At 32.7% G+C, this 15,951-nt stretch overlaps 1 protein-coding gene across 1 annotated transcript in view; it reads left to right on the top strand.

Moving 5' to 3' along the window:
- Positions 1 to 15,951, top strand: part of LOC106467910 (kinesin-like protein KIF21A) — a 59,626-nt gene that overhangs the window by 27,458 nt on the left and 16,217 nt on the right. Inside the window, exons 2-12 of the mRNA XM_022396133.1 lie at positions 1,172 to 1,351; positions 2,118 to 2,160; positions 3,339 to 3,521; positions 4,595 to 4,651; positions 5,108 to 5,200; positions 5,497 to 5,625; positions 8,250 to 8,557; positions 11,993 to 12,188; positions 12,339 to 12,528; positions 13,843 to 13,912; positions 15,190 to 15,408. Coding sequence (XP_022251841.1) covers positions 1,172 to 1,351; positions 2,118 to 2,160; positions 3,339 to 3,521; positions 4,595 to 4,651; positions 5,108 to 5,200; positions 5,497 to 5,625; positions 8,250 to 8,557; positions 11,993 to 12,188; positions 12,339 to 12,528; positions 13,843 to 13,912; positions 15,190 to 15,408 — 1,668 coding nt within the window. The remainder of the gene's footprint in view (positions 1 to 1,171; positions 1,352 to 2,117; positions 2,161 to 3,338; positions 3,522 to 4,594; positions 4,652 to 5,107; positions 5,201 to 5,496; positions 5,626 to 8,249; positions 8,558 to 11,992; positions 12,189 to 12,338; positions 12,529 to 13,842; positions 13,913 to 15,189; positions 15,409 to 15,951) is intronic.

Raw genomic sequence — 15,951 nt, 5'->3', positions numbered from 1 at the left:
TCATTTTCTCTTCTTGCCTTTTCATAACTAAACATTTTTTTTTCTTTGCTGCTATTGTACAAAATATTGATTTATATTGATAAAGCTAGCAGCGAATAATAATAATAATAATAATAATAATAACGCTTTTTTTCCTCAATAAAGCTGTGTATTATTTTTATATATGGCCTAATGAGCTTTAAAGAGGTCAAGTAGGTCATTAGCAGGTGTAGTTTTGGATGAGATTTGTTAGCTCAGCAGTTGTTTTATGTCAGTTGAGTAAACACAAGGCACTTACACAGAAAGTGGGTTTTGCCATCTCTGACCTACATCTGTTTTACAGGAAAATATCCAGTGATTGCAGCTGTTCTGATTTTGATTAAATATTATGTTTCTGTGTGTTTTTAATGTTTTTATATATATATATATATATATACAATTACACTGCAGCTGTTTTTAAGACACATTGAAATTCAACCCTTTCCTTCATTCTCTCTCTTACTCTGTATTGTGCATTGTTAATTGTTTTACAGTTCTGAGTTCTAGGTGGAGTGGGGTGTGTATGTAAGAAAATAACTAGTTACATTAATCAGGTGGATACAGAGCTTTAGCAACAAATAAAAGAGTAATTAACAATATTTACTTAAAAGATTGATATAAACCATGTTTTACAAACACTTATGAATACTTTGATGCATATGTTTAGGCATGTCTGGTGTCAAAACAGGCTCTTTTTTTTGTCATGGTTTCATTGTGTTATGATAATAAGTACAAATAAGTTACTTTAATTTTTTTTTGTCCAATATAATAACGTTTGAAAATCTAGTACTCATTTTGTTGTTCAGAGGTTTAGGTAGTATCACTAATAATTGCAATACACCAAGTGTTTTACGTTGGTGACATATGTTTTCTTTTCTGAGATCTTTTGGAGTAGTTAAGTTAGAACTTAATGAACTTTGGCTTTCCAAATGTAGGAACATTTCAGATTACTAAAATGTTTCTTACACGTGCCAGATAGCTTATAAGGTAGGCACAACAGTAATGTTGCAACAACTAACCACCAGGCTTGAAATAATTAAAATGTTATCTTTTTAAACCAATTTTACATATGCTAGAAAGTATTTATCATTGTTTCTAAAGTGGCTTCTTTACAGAATTATCTGATATGAGGAGGAATTAATTTTTTTTCAAGAATTCGCCCTCAGGTTCCACGGGAGATCATTGACATGTGCCATGTTTGTACAACCGTGGCTTCCGGAGAACCTCAGGTTTGGCTTGGAAAGGACAAGGCTTTTACCTTTGATCATGTTTTTGACATGCCAAGTTTACAGGAAGAAGTATATTACACTTGTATAAAGGATCTTATAGAAGGGTGAGTAAGACATACAGGACACTCGTACAGAGAATCAAATGAGTTTCATTTAGAAAGTACATTATTTCATTGTTTATTCATAAACTTACTTCCATTTGTCAATAATGAATTCCAGGATACTAAAGTTCAGAACATGATATTAGTATTAACTTCTGATCAAAGAAAGTTGCCCACATAGACCCCAACTAAAGATTAACCTAATGAATATAACTTACTTTTATTATAAGAATGCATTGTTTCTTGAATCAAGTACCCATATTGTTAGTGATATTTTCAACAGTAATCCCAATAATATCTTCTGAGGTTTGGACAGGTTAGGAGATTTTGGTTAGTCCCAAATTCAGATACTAAACTAACCATGCAAAGTAATACTTATAGTAAAAATATATAAAGAAAAAGAGAAATAATAAAAAGTAGTTATATATTAAACACATTACCAACATAACATTAAAGAGAAGGTAGAGCATAACTTACATACAGAATACATAAAACTAGGCATTTATTTCCTGCCCATTGAAAAAATTCACATCAGCATAAACAGATCAATGTCTAGAATACTTGTGTAACAAATTTATTTGACTGGATTGCTTTCTAATATTATGTTATATTAAGTAAGGTTATTTGTTTTTGTTCCATAACCAGATGACCTGCTTTTGTTTACATTTTTTTATATCTTATACTAAACAGTATGTAGCTAGTAAGTTCATAAAGTGGCTTGTGTTCTTTCACAGTAAACAAGTCTGTAACACATTTTATATTCTTCCAGATGCTTTGATGGGTATAATGCAACTGTCTTTGCCTATGGCCAGGTAAGCACTGCTAGAATAGCCAGTATATCTATATATATATATTTAACAGTTGTATTAAACAAGTTAGAGAGTACAGCCAGCATATTTATATACAAACAATGTACAAGGCCTTCATTAGACTTTTAATAGAATATGGCTGCATAACCACATGTTCCATGTCCAAGTCTGTCTTCTAAAAACTAAAAGAATTTCAAGATGAAACTGTACAAAATTACATATTGTTTGCTGTTATATTCTCCATTCAAACTTAATAATTAATGATTGAGCATTATATTTTCATATTCACATTGCACTATACATATATGAATGAGCAAGTAAACAATCAAATATAATAATACCAATGGGGTTTTTGAGTCCATTTTAACCAAAAATGTAGTAACCTAAGTTAATTTAGGTGTTTGAATAATATTATGGCATTTTGCCTAATTTATTATTTGATATTATACAGTGAACCAACTGTTTAATGATTATTTTATAGGTACATTTTCACCAAAAGTAAAATAGAAAATACAGTCTATATGGTGAATTAAAAAAGACTCAAACTTGTGTCATTTATACATCATCGTTATAAGAGGCATAACTGTATTTCTTTGGTTTGCTGACCCAAGCTGTGCTGATGAGCCTTGAATAGGTAAAACTGCATTCCGTAGCAGAGGATGTGGTGAATCAAAGAATGAATTAGGTCTCTATATCAGCATAAACCACTTATTATATGGCAAAACTATTAATGTCAATACCATCACTTCTTGATCATTTGATTTCTTTTTAAACCTTATGATATACATTCATTATCAGGTTCATCTTATTACCTCCTGTTTGAATTTGTGTTGTGGGTGAAAAAGAACCCAGAAGGGTTTCTGAGTACCTGAGGGTGTATCCCGAATATATAAACTTCTGTTACTAACTGTTTAAATAGTGTTGGAATAGAACGATGCAGCAACAGGATTGGTGACATTATATACTGCTGTTAATTTAGTGTAAAGCTAAATATCTGTTTGTGGGTGTGAACTAATATATATATATATATATATATTGCTTCTTTGTATGATTACTATTTTATTTTTAATGAAGGGAGATGAGCAATAAAATATATATTTTGATTGTAACTACATATTTGTAAGTGTGATACTTTTGTAATGTCAGTGAGTGTTCTGTTATTGATACATCTTTTGCTTTAGACTAGTTCTGGTAAAACGTATACCATGGGCACTGGCTTCAATCTTAGCCTTAATGCTGAGGAGAGAGGAATTATACCACGAGCTGTGGAACACTTGTTTATAGGAATCCATGAACGGCAGAGACAAGCACGTGAAAAGGGAGAGCCACCACCAGAGTTTAAAGTGAATGCTCAGTTTATGGAGGTATGTGTTCAACTGTAGATGGAGCTGTTTCTTTTATATGTAAATATATCTTGCTGAAATGTCATTTCTCTTAATAGAAGTGGAATGTATTGTATAGAATTTGTTAATATTTAAACATTGGTAATTGTTAAAAGCTGTTCAGTTCTAAGAATCATGAGTGAAAGCAAAGGAGAATGTTATAATATGTCAACCACACCACATCTTCCATATTCAGTGCCAATGAGGCCTTTCACACAATATCGGGGCTCCTCGGGCTGTCTGGAGTACGACAGACATGGTGGTCTAGGTGATGTCAACCACACAACATTTGCTGTATCTTGTGCCAATGAGGCCTTTCACCCGATAGTATGACTCATCAGGCTGGCTAGGATACAACAGACATGTTGCAAATTGTACACTATATAATAATAAAAAAGGAATAAATAAAGTTATTATATATAGTTCTAGTTCTGTAATAAATGTTCTTCTTTAACAGAAACAAACATTTACCTGAGCTCTTATTTGACCAAGAAATATTAAGTTTTTCTAAAGCCATGCATTTTTAGCAGTTTAAGATTCTTTCAAAGCTTTGCCTTCACGTAGGATCAATAATTCCTAAAATTCTACTTTTACCTAGAAATGTTTTAATCTAAAAATGCAACATTTTGGAAAGGTGTGCTCTATCCTAGCAACATTTAAAAGTACTCTCTCAGCAATGTTTTTTAAGGTGCTTTCTCCAGAAACTACGTTGTATATGTTTTGTCTACAATACTTTTGAAAGGTATAAATTCAAGTGGCATGGTTAAATATCATATTAAAGCTTTAGTTTATTTTCTAGTTCTGTTTGAAAACTTGACAAAAAATTATGTGTGTGTTTTTTTTGTTTTTCAAACACTTATTCCTATGAAGTTGTATTTTCATCTAACAACACTTAAAATTTTCGTAAATTCAAGTTAGCTGGAAAGATTTTAAGTCAAAAATCTGTGTCAAAAGTTCATGATGTTTTCTAACTAAAATGAACATCTGTGTAGCACTGACTTGCTGTCATAAACCATTTATATTCTTTTAACTTGTTGATGTTCTACTTGCTGTAGCTGTATAATGAGGAAATCATTGACTTATTGGATCCAGCAAAAGAAGCAGAAGAAAGAGTAAGTTGGTGTTCAAGTATATTTAACATTTGAAAACGTGAAATTCAAGAATTTTTGCCAGATTAATTTGTAATATGATTATAAAGTTCTGTAAAAAAAAATTATTTACAGGATTAAAAATGTATTAACTTTGAATGAGAGCTGGAATTCTTAAGAAAAGTACATATGAATTTATTTTGTTTAGTGAAACATAAATTAGTGATTTCTTCCTTTATTTGCAGTAACCATCTTTTAATATAAGTATGACTTGTCATTGAAGAAAATCATTTTAAATGTGACACTTGTATAATGTAAGAAAAGTTTGAGGGTAAGGGACATGTAACTTTATAGTTTAACTTTTATGTTTTCTTTGGTAATAACATATTCAAGAATTTATTTGGTTGGTTACTGAATTAAAGAAATGGTCATATAATGTTACACTTATGTGAAATTATAAGCATTTTCTTTTTGATGTAGGTAAAGAAGTCTCAGATCAAAATACATGAAGATTCTAAAGGAGATATTTACACGGTTGGAGTCACTACTCGTAATGCTTCCTCTCCAGAGGAGGTGTGTAAAATGTTATTGTGGTATTATTTTAAATTTATTCTGAGTCATTTATGTTTGTACCAGAAGCAAGATGTGTGTAAAATTTTTTATGTTATTGTTCTGAAACATATTCTTAATATTTTTATAATTATTTTTATTCTATCTTTGAAGTAATAACAGACAAGACTACATGTAAGCTTTTTAAAAAAATGAATGAAAATAAAATTTAGTTATAAAATGGTTTATTTATAATTTAGAGACTAACATTTTCTCCAAAAACATAATATATATTAATAAACTATTAACTATTTTTTTAGACTCTGCAATGTTTGAAAAATGGAGCCTTATCCAGAACCACAGCAAGCACAAATATGAATGCTCAATCATCCCGCTCACATGCAATTTTTACACTACACATTAAACAGCAACGAGTGGTCTTTATGGAGGTAGGTGCCAATATGTTTTGAAGAATTTTTAGTTTTATGTTATCTCAGAAAAATAATCCACCACAACAAACAAAAAATAAACAAACTCATATTACTATGGTACTTAAAATATATTGTTGTTGTGGTTTTTCCTGTTGGATGGGTTTTTTGGGCTATTCAGTAGAAAAAAGAATGTAAAGTCTGTCAACTTAATGAAAATGACAGTTTTTTCATTCTCACTTATAAGTTTTGCAAGATAACTAATGTTCTCTGATATGCCTAAGTTTACAATAGAAACTACTATAGTGACATCACTTACTAATTTCCTGTGGTTTACACAACATATGGCATATCTGTTGTTACTTCATTGAGAACACAAACTTAATATTCAAAACTAAACTGTCTAACACACTCAATCAAATAATAGTTCAATAGTTGATTCAATGTAACTTACTAGAAGACTCTGATATTACTAATCACATACTCCAGAGTAACTCGTGTTTTATACAGTTCTCAACTTTGAAATAAATTCCAGATGTTAAGCCACCTGCTTACCATTTGGTGTCTAACTTCCCTCTGGCTAAACAACAATACCAATATCTAAATGAAAAATACTTAGCTTACAATAATATGTAGATAATAATCAGGTTACTTTTTAAGTTTCAGTGCCAGATACTATCGAAAAACATGTTAAATAAGGCATGAAATTTTACTTTCAATGTGATCAATTTATTTATAAGTGAATTGTAATGGAACATTAAGAGCTGTTTTTAAGGTTAACTACAAAACATTTTAGGTATTTAGAAACAGGTTTTATTGTTTGCAATATTATTTAGTCATGGCCTTAAGGTACTTCTGTTTATTTTAATTTTTTGTACAAAAATGTATGATCTAGTGGTCTTTTTTTTATTAGTGCCTCTAAGAGCATTTCACAAACTCTGTAGCCCCCCAGTGGCACAGCGGTATGTCTGCGGACTTACAACGCTAGAATCCGGGTTTCGATACCCGTGGTGGGCAGAGCACAGATAGCCCATTGTGTAGCTTTGTGCTTAATTACAAATAAACAAACACAAACTCTGTAAATACCTTATGACTAGGTTTTAATATGAAGGTCATAAAATTATCTGAAATTATAAAACTTTAAAAAAAAACTAATTGTGATAAATTAGAAATTTAGGAAAACTTAAAAGACATCATAATATTTGATATGATGATGAGTAAACTGGAATGGATGGCAACTGACTGTTGTAAAAACACAAATGTAGAGGACAAAGTTTTGTACGTAGGGGAGGTAAACGGTAGTAGTAGAAGTGTTCTTCTTATTTTTCTTTCTGTTGTGGTCTTCTTCAGAGCGTTTTTGATAAAGGTAGAGATGTAACCATTCTATTTAAAATACACTTTGATCTTTTGGTGTTCTATATCCATCAATCAAAATTTCATTGAAAAACTCAAATGCATAGCCAAGAAGTTCAACATAGATGTTCGGTAGAAATCTTACAAGACAATAAGATCCATTATAATGAAAACCAAACACAAACCTACTAATGAAAAGCACAAAAATGTCATCTATGAAATTCCATATTCCTGCAATGAAAAATACGTTGGAGAAAAGGGAAGAAGACTCGGGACGTGAATAAAAGAACACAAAGACAACACAAGACTCATGAAAATACAAAATTCAGCCATTGCAGAACACACCATGTCAACTGGACACAAAATAAATTGGGCTAAACTCACTCACACTGACCTGAAGACGAAATAATTTTGAAACATCTTCCATTCCAGTTTACTCATCATGAATACTCTGCCTAAACAATCTATCATTTGAAATTGTGTTATTATCAGTAGACTAATGTGGCATCATGAACTGAAATGATCCACTAAACACACATGATGTCACATTAATCCAATGATGCAACATTGTTTCCAGCATTTTAATTTAATTTTTTGTAATAGTAAGGTGTTATTGAGGATATTCTAATGAGATATTGTAAGGTAACCAATAATATTGAAGAGATGCTAGTTGCATTTGATTGTGGAAAAATTAGCAGAGGATAATAAAATAAGAAGGAAACAAATTAAACAGATTTTGTGTAAAATGTTACTAGTTTTTTCTAGGTATTGAGTTAAAAATTTCAATAAAAGTATTAATTAAATAATGAAGAATATTTGTATTGATCAAGGTGTCTTGTATTGATCAGGTACTTAACTTGTGTATTGATCATGGTACTTAACTTGTGTATTGATCATGGTACTTAACCTGTGTATTGATCAGGTACTTAACTTGTGTATTGATCACGGTACTTAACTTGTGTATTGATCACGGTACTTAACTTGTGTATTGATCACGGTACTTAACTTGTGTATTGATCACGGTACTTAACTTGTGTATTGATCACGGTACTTAACTTGTGTATTGATCACGGTACTTAACTTGTGTATTGATCAGGTACTTAACTTGTGTATTGATCAGGTACTTAACTTGTGTATTGATCACGGTACTTAACTTGTGTATTGATCACGGTACTTAACTTGTGTATTGATCACAGTACTTAACTTGTGCACTGATGACTGTAGTGAATAACTCTTGGTTTTTGTGTACTGTTAATAGTAATACTTAATTTGTGATTTCCATTTTCTTCTAGCCTCCTGAATCTAATATCTCTGATGAAAATCTTGATAAACCAGCTCCTACTCAGAATGGGGAAGTATTGAATGAGTTTGAAACACTGACTGCTAAGTTTCACTTTGTGGATCTTGCGGGCTCTGAGAGGCTTAAGAGAACTGGAGCAACTGGTGATAGGGCCAAAGAAGGAATATCGATAAACTGTGGGCTTTTGGCTCTTGGAAATGTCATTTCAGCATTAGGAGACAAGTCACGTAAAGTCACTCACGTTCCTTACAGAGATTCAAAACTTACAAGGTTACTTCAGGATTCCTTAGGAGGGAACAGGTAAAAAGTAACACAGAGAGGGCAACATCTTGTACGTCTTCTTTTCATAATTCCTTGTAACAATAGGATAGATTAATAATTCATTGTCAAGGTTGTGACAGCAAGTGTTACATATAAGATATAAGTTGTCAATTTGCAACACCAAGGATCTATGTTGTATGATATAATACTTACTTAACAAAGCCAACTTTGTCTTAGATATAGAAAAATATTCAATGTGAAGAAGAAATTGGGATGTTGCCTCAGTATGATAAACAGAGAAATAATGATTTATTATTTTAGGATTACATTGGTTGATTAAATTCTAATTAAGTATTATGAAAAACATTTAACATTATAAGAATGGGAAGTTCAGAAGATTCTCCTTTACCTGAGTTTTAAGAATTTTTCCGATACAAAAACAACAACAATTTAAAATGTTATGATCCATTTGAACAATTCCACTGTTGTTTTTCTCAGCCACCAACATGGAGGCAGTCACTCTCAAGACCTCTGCTTTCTAGCTATAAATTTTCTCTATTGGGCCCATAACTACCAAATTCAGTTGGTCTGTCATGTCCCAGAGACTTTGAACGTGATAGCAGATTGGCTGTCTTGTTTTGCTTAGACTGGATCCTTCCTATGTAGTGGTCTTTGCATCTTCTTGTATTTCAGTGGATTTGTTTCTACTTTGGTAGTCCTCATCATCACCTTTGTGACTCCCCTCAATGCTGAACTTCCACTTTTCTAATCACCAGCCCTGGTTATAATTGGTGCCCTAAGTGAGAATTGGACTGATCTCTATCTTTATACCCATTCTCCTCTTGACTTATTTCCAGGATTTTCTCTTATCTGTGACATTCTATGCAGGGTTTTTCTTATTGCTTCTCTTTGGCTAGCTCACTCATGGTTTCCACTTATGTGCTTTTTGATATCTCAGGATCCTCTTCCGGCTTGAAGGTCCCTTTTATGTCAGCTTCAGGCATCTGCCTATCACCAAAATATGTTAAGCTTTCATATTCATGTGGATTTTGTGCAGTTTCTTGCAAGATAGGAAAATTTTCTCACAGGGTATTCTATTTTCTTGCTCCCTTTTTCAGACCTTTCACCCTTGCACTTTATCAACACAAGTGGATGGTTTATTGCCATTGGTCCATTTGTCACTCACTTCCTCTTTTCTCCAGGTTGTTTATCTCTCCCACTTTTCACTTCTTTTTTTATGGTTTTTTTCTCGATGATGGTTTATCCATTTTTTGGTCATCAATTACAAAACCGCTTTGTCAGAGACCTTATTTCTCTACCTCAGCCATTCCTTTTTTTCTTTCTCTAGTTCTTTTAGATCTCTTCTGAGCCTTTCTCATCTGTCAATCTCCCCAAGTTCTTCATCTGGACTGTAATCTCTATTTGGTTCTCCTGGGCTCTCATGTATTCCACATTCATATTTTTGGCCATCTGTTCCAGGTATCATCTTTCTCTAAAGACGTATTTTCTTCTTCTTGTTTGGGGAAGACGTGGCTCTGACATTTTTTCCTTGGACACTTCTTTAAAGGGATAGGTTAATTTTATTACTTGACTGCACCTTCCTTCCCAAGACTTGCGCTGCCTGGGAAAGTGATCAGATGTTTCCACCAATCACTCCTTCTTCCATTTTTTCTCTGTATGATGACTGCAATGCTTATAGTCTTCTTTGTCCTGTTTAGGCAGTTCTTGTTATTTTGTTAGTACTGCTCCAACATGAACCAGTTGATGTTTTTCTTTTGTCATGGGGGTCTTCTTCTTCTTTTGATTTATCCCCTTCCGCTTTAACTTTCTATCTACCTATCTGGCTTATTTATTCTTCTATGGGAAAGGACACCTTTTGCCTTTTCTATGTCACTTCCCATCAAGTTTGTCATCTCACAGCATCTCTTGTCTTTCCTGTGGATGACCCTTGATACATTTGTGTTCAATTATTTACATCATATTGCAATTTTATCTATCTCTGGGTTTTGTCATCTTTCAATTTCCCTTCTCCAATCTTCCCATAGACTATTGAGAGGAACTGTAGGTTATTATTCTTTGTTGTTGTTGTTTTTCAACTCTTTTAATCACTATTATTACATCTTGTTGCTTTTATGCTGGAGATGATTCAACTCATCATGTCACTGGTGAATATTTGCAGGGAATACCTCTCTCTCTCCCAAAATCCACATTACATGGGAGATAACAGAAATTATTAAATCCATTTGCTTCTACTAAGTGACCTCTATTGAGATAAGGTTTTCTGCAAGACTACTTGGCAACATATTTGTATATTTTTACCTTCCAGTCCATACTTTCCCCACCCCTTAAAAAAAAGATGAAAAACAAAACACTATCAGCAGCACTCACACCTGGATGGCACCTGCTGTCCCCACTCCTGGTCACCCATTGCACAGTAATGGAAGAACCCATTTCCAGTCACAAGCCACAGAAAAGGTTGGTATAGAGTGTTCTCCTTCTGGTTGGTGTAATCCCATTGATATGTGACTAAATATATGCACCCTTCAATCAGAAGTATGGCTGGGATATTACCTGGAAGTGTAGTACAGGGCATCCCAGTATACCTTGAACCAAGCCATACCAGGTGGATGGGTCTTGTGTCCTGCTCAAGCCCAGCCAACCACTTGAAAGATAATGAGCAATATTCCATTCTGCCCATCAGTGTAACACTTGTGCACCACACAGTATTCTTCACTTTACCACTTTTACTGGGATTTCCTGCATAAGAAGGATGTGGTCTACCTCCAAGTGATGATTCAACTAGGCTCCTCTCCCCCAGTGGGCAACATGCTCCATGGATATTCCATTTCTGACATTATGTTTCAGAAAATAGGTTGTTTTTTTTATTTCTAAATTTATATCAGCTCTTCCATCAGTTTCTCAGTGTGGTATTCTAGCTCTTTTGTTGTGTAGAGTAGTGAGTTTATTTCTATGAAGTTAACATTTTTCTTACCTAAAGATGCATTTTAGATAGATACTCATCTCTCTGCACTACCTCCCACCCTTCTTCCTCATTTCTGGTATGATTCTTTTACCTCATCAAGAATGAGCCTTTGTTCCATAGCTAATGCTCAAGGGGATTACTATGTATGGAGGATGCACTCTCATATTGGTGGAGAGTTGTGGTCTAATGATGAGTACATCATAGGCTGTCCCAGTACAAATTAATATTGGAACATGCACAGAAATCTTTAAGACAGTGACACAAGGTAACAGCTCTTTGTTGTGGATAGTCATCAATTAAGGAAAATGTTAGCTAATGGGGAAAAAAACACTCATAAGTATCTAGTGTTATTATTATAGTAAAGAAAATTCCATAATTTATCAAGTTTTTATTACTTCACTTAAAATCAAGTTAAGTGTAATATAAGTTACTTTTATGTTCTATTTTAGCCCATGTCATGAATTTCAGAAATTGTTCTTTCACTTTCACAGCCGAACTTTGATGATAGCTTGTATTTCACCATCTGATCGAGATTTTATGGAAACACTAAACACATTGAAGTATGCCAACCGAGCAAAGAATATCAAGAACAGGGTAATGGTTAATCAGGATAAATCCAGTCAAACAATTTCCCTGCTCCGTCGTGAAATCCAGCAACTGCAGTTAGAGTTAATGGAATATAAACAGGTATTGACTGACTTGGAAATAGTTACATTAATCCTATTAATTAAAGACTTTTAATATAAAATTCTTACTCTTGAAGTACTGTAGTCTGAGTTTTCAGAGTTTCAATATTTTGTGTATTTTCTAAGGTGGGTCGTGTTTTTTTTTTCCTAGGGAAAGAGGCTTGTTGGAGAAGATGGAACAGAACAAATTAACGACATGTTCCACGAGAACACAATGTTACAAACTGAAAACAATAATCTTAGGACTCGTATTAAGGCATTACAGGAAACAGTAGAAAGACTGACTGTTAGAAACACGGAGCTGTTGGCAGAAAAAGAGGCCGGAACCTGGATAACCTCAGGTATGTTTCTTAGAATAGTTGTCACAAACATACAATTAAATAATTAGCTTGCTTGTATGAATCAAACCTATAATAATAATAATGATCAAATCTTATTGAAGGTGAAGAGGAAGTGCTTGTTATGTGTTTGACAATCTTTAGAAGAAAAGTGTATATTGTGATTTTAATACAAAAACCAATTTTATCTGAGCTGTGCACAAAAATTATATATACAATCAAATTAATGTGTCTTCAATCTTAATTTAATTACCATAATCACCCCTTTCAGGCATCCTTCAACCCCCCCCCACACACACACATTTTGGGAGCAGTTGCAAATCCTTGCCTTGTCCTAACTAATAGCTAATAGCCACTTGGTCTTTATAAACAAATGCCTATGTGTACCATATAGAAGTGCAAGCTACTGTTGATCATAGAATCAAAGACTTTCAAACCAAATCTTGCTGTTAATCATTTGGCCTTTAAAAAATAGCTATCTTTAAACCATTATGTGTATTTACCCCCACTGACCCACCCCGTAATATTGGCAAACACTTGATGTCTCTACTTAGTTATGAGATATATGTGCAGTAAGATACCAGTAAGAACTGTACTGTTGTATTTAGTTTTATTTACAGTTACTTATGTTAAGTTTTTTATTATGAATATTACACTTATGGTATTTGATAGTGCCAATTCAGTGAGTACAAAATTCAGTGACATTAGAATTAACCACCATTAAGATTATGTTTCGAGATACCTGTAATTTATATTCTTAACAATCAGGTATCTTGTTATGTATAAATATTACATCTAAGAAAGAATCTTAAGTTTTTATTTTAATAAATCAGAAACTGGTTTTACATCAGTCTTGATTCTAGGTGAGTGCTTTTAGTTTTGGTATGAACTAGTTTCTCAGAAGTACTTCATTATTCATGTTGAAAATACTTCTTAGGCTTGAAGTATGAGTTAATTGTCCATGACAGTATGTTAGAGAAAAGCATGCCAAGCAATTGAGAAATAAATCAAGGAAAAACACTTGGTAATGTATTAAATACAGTTTTATTTAGTGCAATAAGCATGTTTAATCATCATGGGAGGACTGTCTATCTATGCACTGGTATTAGTTGGTATAAAACAAGTGATGTAATAAGGATTTCCCAGGACTATATGATGCGATAAACACCCATCCCCCACACACCTAACTTCCAGTTGGTTCTGCTAAGTTTATAAGAACATAGGGTATTTAAGAGGCAAATAAAATATATCAAACTGTAAAAATTAATTTCATATATTGCTTGTGTAAAGCTTAATGTCCTTTGATTATTGTTTCAGGCAAAGACCCATCAGAATCGGATATTAAAGAAATGATACAGGGCTATCTCAAAGAGATAGAAGACCTGAGGTAAGTTGTACTTTTTTAATGTTATTTATTACTCGACCTTAAGTTATCCAGGATTTGTTTTTTTTTTTCATTTTAAGGAACTTTAATACATAAAATCATAGGTATGAACATGTGATATAAAACTAACTTGGCATGTTGACACTATACCCCCAAATGGTATTTATCAATGTCTACTTGTCATTTAGTCAAAAAAGCTTCACAAAGCTGTTTATTTTTTATTTTGTTAGTCATAGAAGTATATATATAGGCTAGGATGATTTTTACTGTGAATCATACAAGTATGCTTTTGTAGCTTGTAAATACAAGATATCTCACTCTCCATAGTATACATGTATTTCATATCACAACATTTTTGAATGTTCCTGGATCGTCCTGAGTCTTGTTGAGGTCACACACTCAACTCACATGCTTAATTCAGCCTGAGGTGTGACTTTCTGTAGACTTTCTAGTCAAGGAACTTATTACAGTTTAATTGAACTGTTGTGGGTTTAACATCAGAGATATTTCTGCATTCTAATGCCTGTTTTTCTGATTGGTTAGCTACAGAGTATTGAGTACTGTTTTCAAAGCTGATTCTTTCTGACCTATGATCTTTGTCTCACTGATGAATTCCAGTCTGTTGTTCTGCTACATATTTTCTGCCTGATGATCATTTTAACTTCCTTTTTTTAATTTTTTGTACTTTGCAAAGGTATAATCCTATTGCTGCTAACAGTTGGTATTTCAACAATCAGTTTTTAGTCTATTTTAATTTACTTTGACTTCAAACTATGATTTGCCTTTTAAATCCTCCTGAGAAAAATCACTACATAGACTGCCCATGTGCTAGGTTCAACTTGAAATTACCACATCTTAAACTAATATTTGTATTGGCTGGTTAGTTGATCCCTCCACCAGGCTTGTAAATGGTGGCTTACTCTTAAATGAGTTGACAACTGACAACAGAAGTTTCACATTAACTTCCTGTCTGTCACAAAATGTTACATTACTATTTCAGTACTGTAGCTAAAAAAAAAGGAAAAGAAAAAAATATTAGTTTCAGAGACATTTTACTTTGTAAAACTAAAATAAAACATATGAAGAAAGGAAGAATACAAGGATTTATAAGGTGTTATGTATTGCAATTGTTAATTTGTAATACTTAACTGTCAGCTTTTATAATACAGAGAGATCTCTGAAATACATTTTTGGTTTTACATGTCTTTATAGTTTTTATTTAAAGAAAAGCTTACAAGTTGAGATAGTTTGTTGGTAAAATGTTTCTTCTGTTCACAAAGGGCTAAACTCATGGAATCTGAGGGGATGTGTGTCCAGTTTCGAAGGCAGGTCCAACGATCTCCAACTCGTCACTCACTAAGTCCAACCTTGGCTGCAGTATCTGTTGTGGGTCATTATGATATTGGGGTTGACAGTGAAGCTCCATCTGTGCATGAACTTTTAGTGGAAGCTAAGCGGGATGTGCATAAGCTGAAGAAGAAAACGAAAATTTTAAAAGAGTGAGTCTGAGTCACTTAATATATGTTTTAGTTTAAGGAGTCGCACGTAAGTAGAATATCATTGAAAGTTTAGATTATTCAGCCGATATGTATGTACATAAACATATGTAATGATATTCAGGTGTAATGCTAATATCTTCCTTAAATACAGTTAGCAGAAATCTTATAACATATTTAATTTTACATATTTGGTTTTGAGATTTACTTATCTAATAAAGCTTTCATAGGATTTGTTGGACAGTCGTGTAAAAACTTCACTGATTATCATAGCTGTTTTTCTTTTAGGAACAAACTTTGAACAGTTAAAATGCTACAACTATCAATCTGTTAATTTCTAAATATCACAAAAGGTTTATGCATAACAATGTTTATTTAACATAAATCATTGGTGATGAAAATGTTTTTATTCAGCCCCCATTTTGTACTGTATATAATATTTTATTTAACTCTTTCAGCACAGGCTCATAACCATTTTGTGTTTGTTATTGTTTTCATGCTATAACTTTTAAATTAGTAAGCAAATGTTAACGAAATTTGGCAGAT

Source organism: Limulus polyphemus, unplaced genomic scaffold (genome assembly GCF_000517525.1).
Source record: "Limulus polyphemus unplaced genomic scaffold, Limulus_polyphemus-2.1.2 Scaffold2792, whole genome shotgun sequence".
Lineage (NCBI taxonomy): Eukaryota > Metazoa > Arthropoda > Merostomata > Xiphosura > Limulidae > Limulus > Limulus polyphemus.
This window is presented reverse-complemented; position numbering and strand designations above follow the sequence as displayed.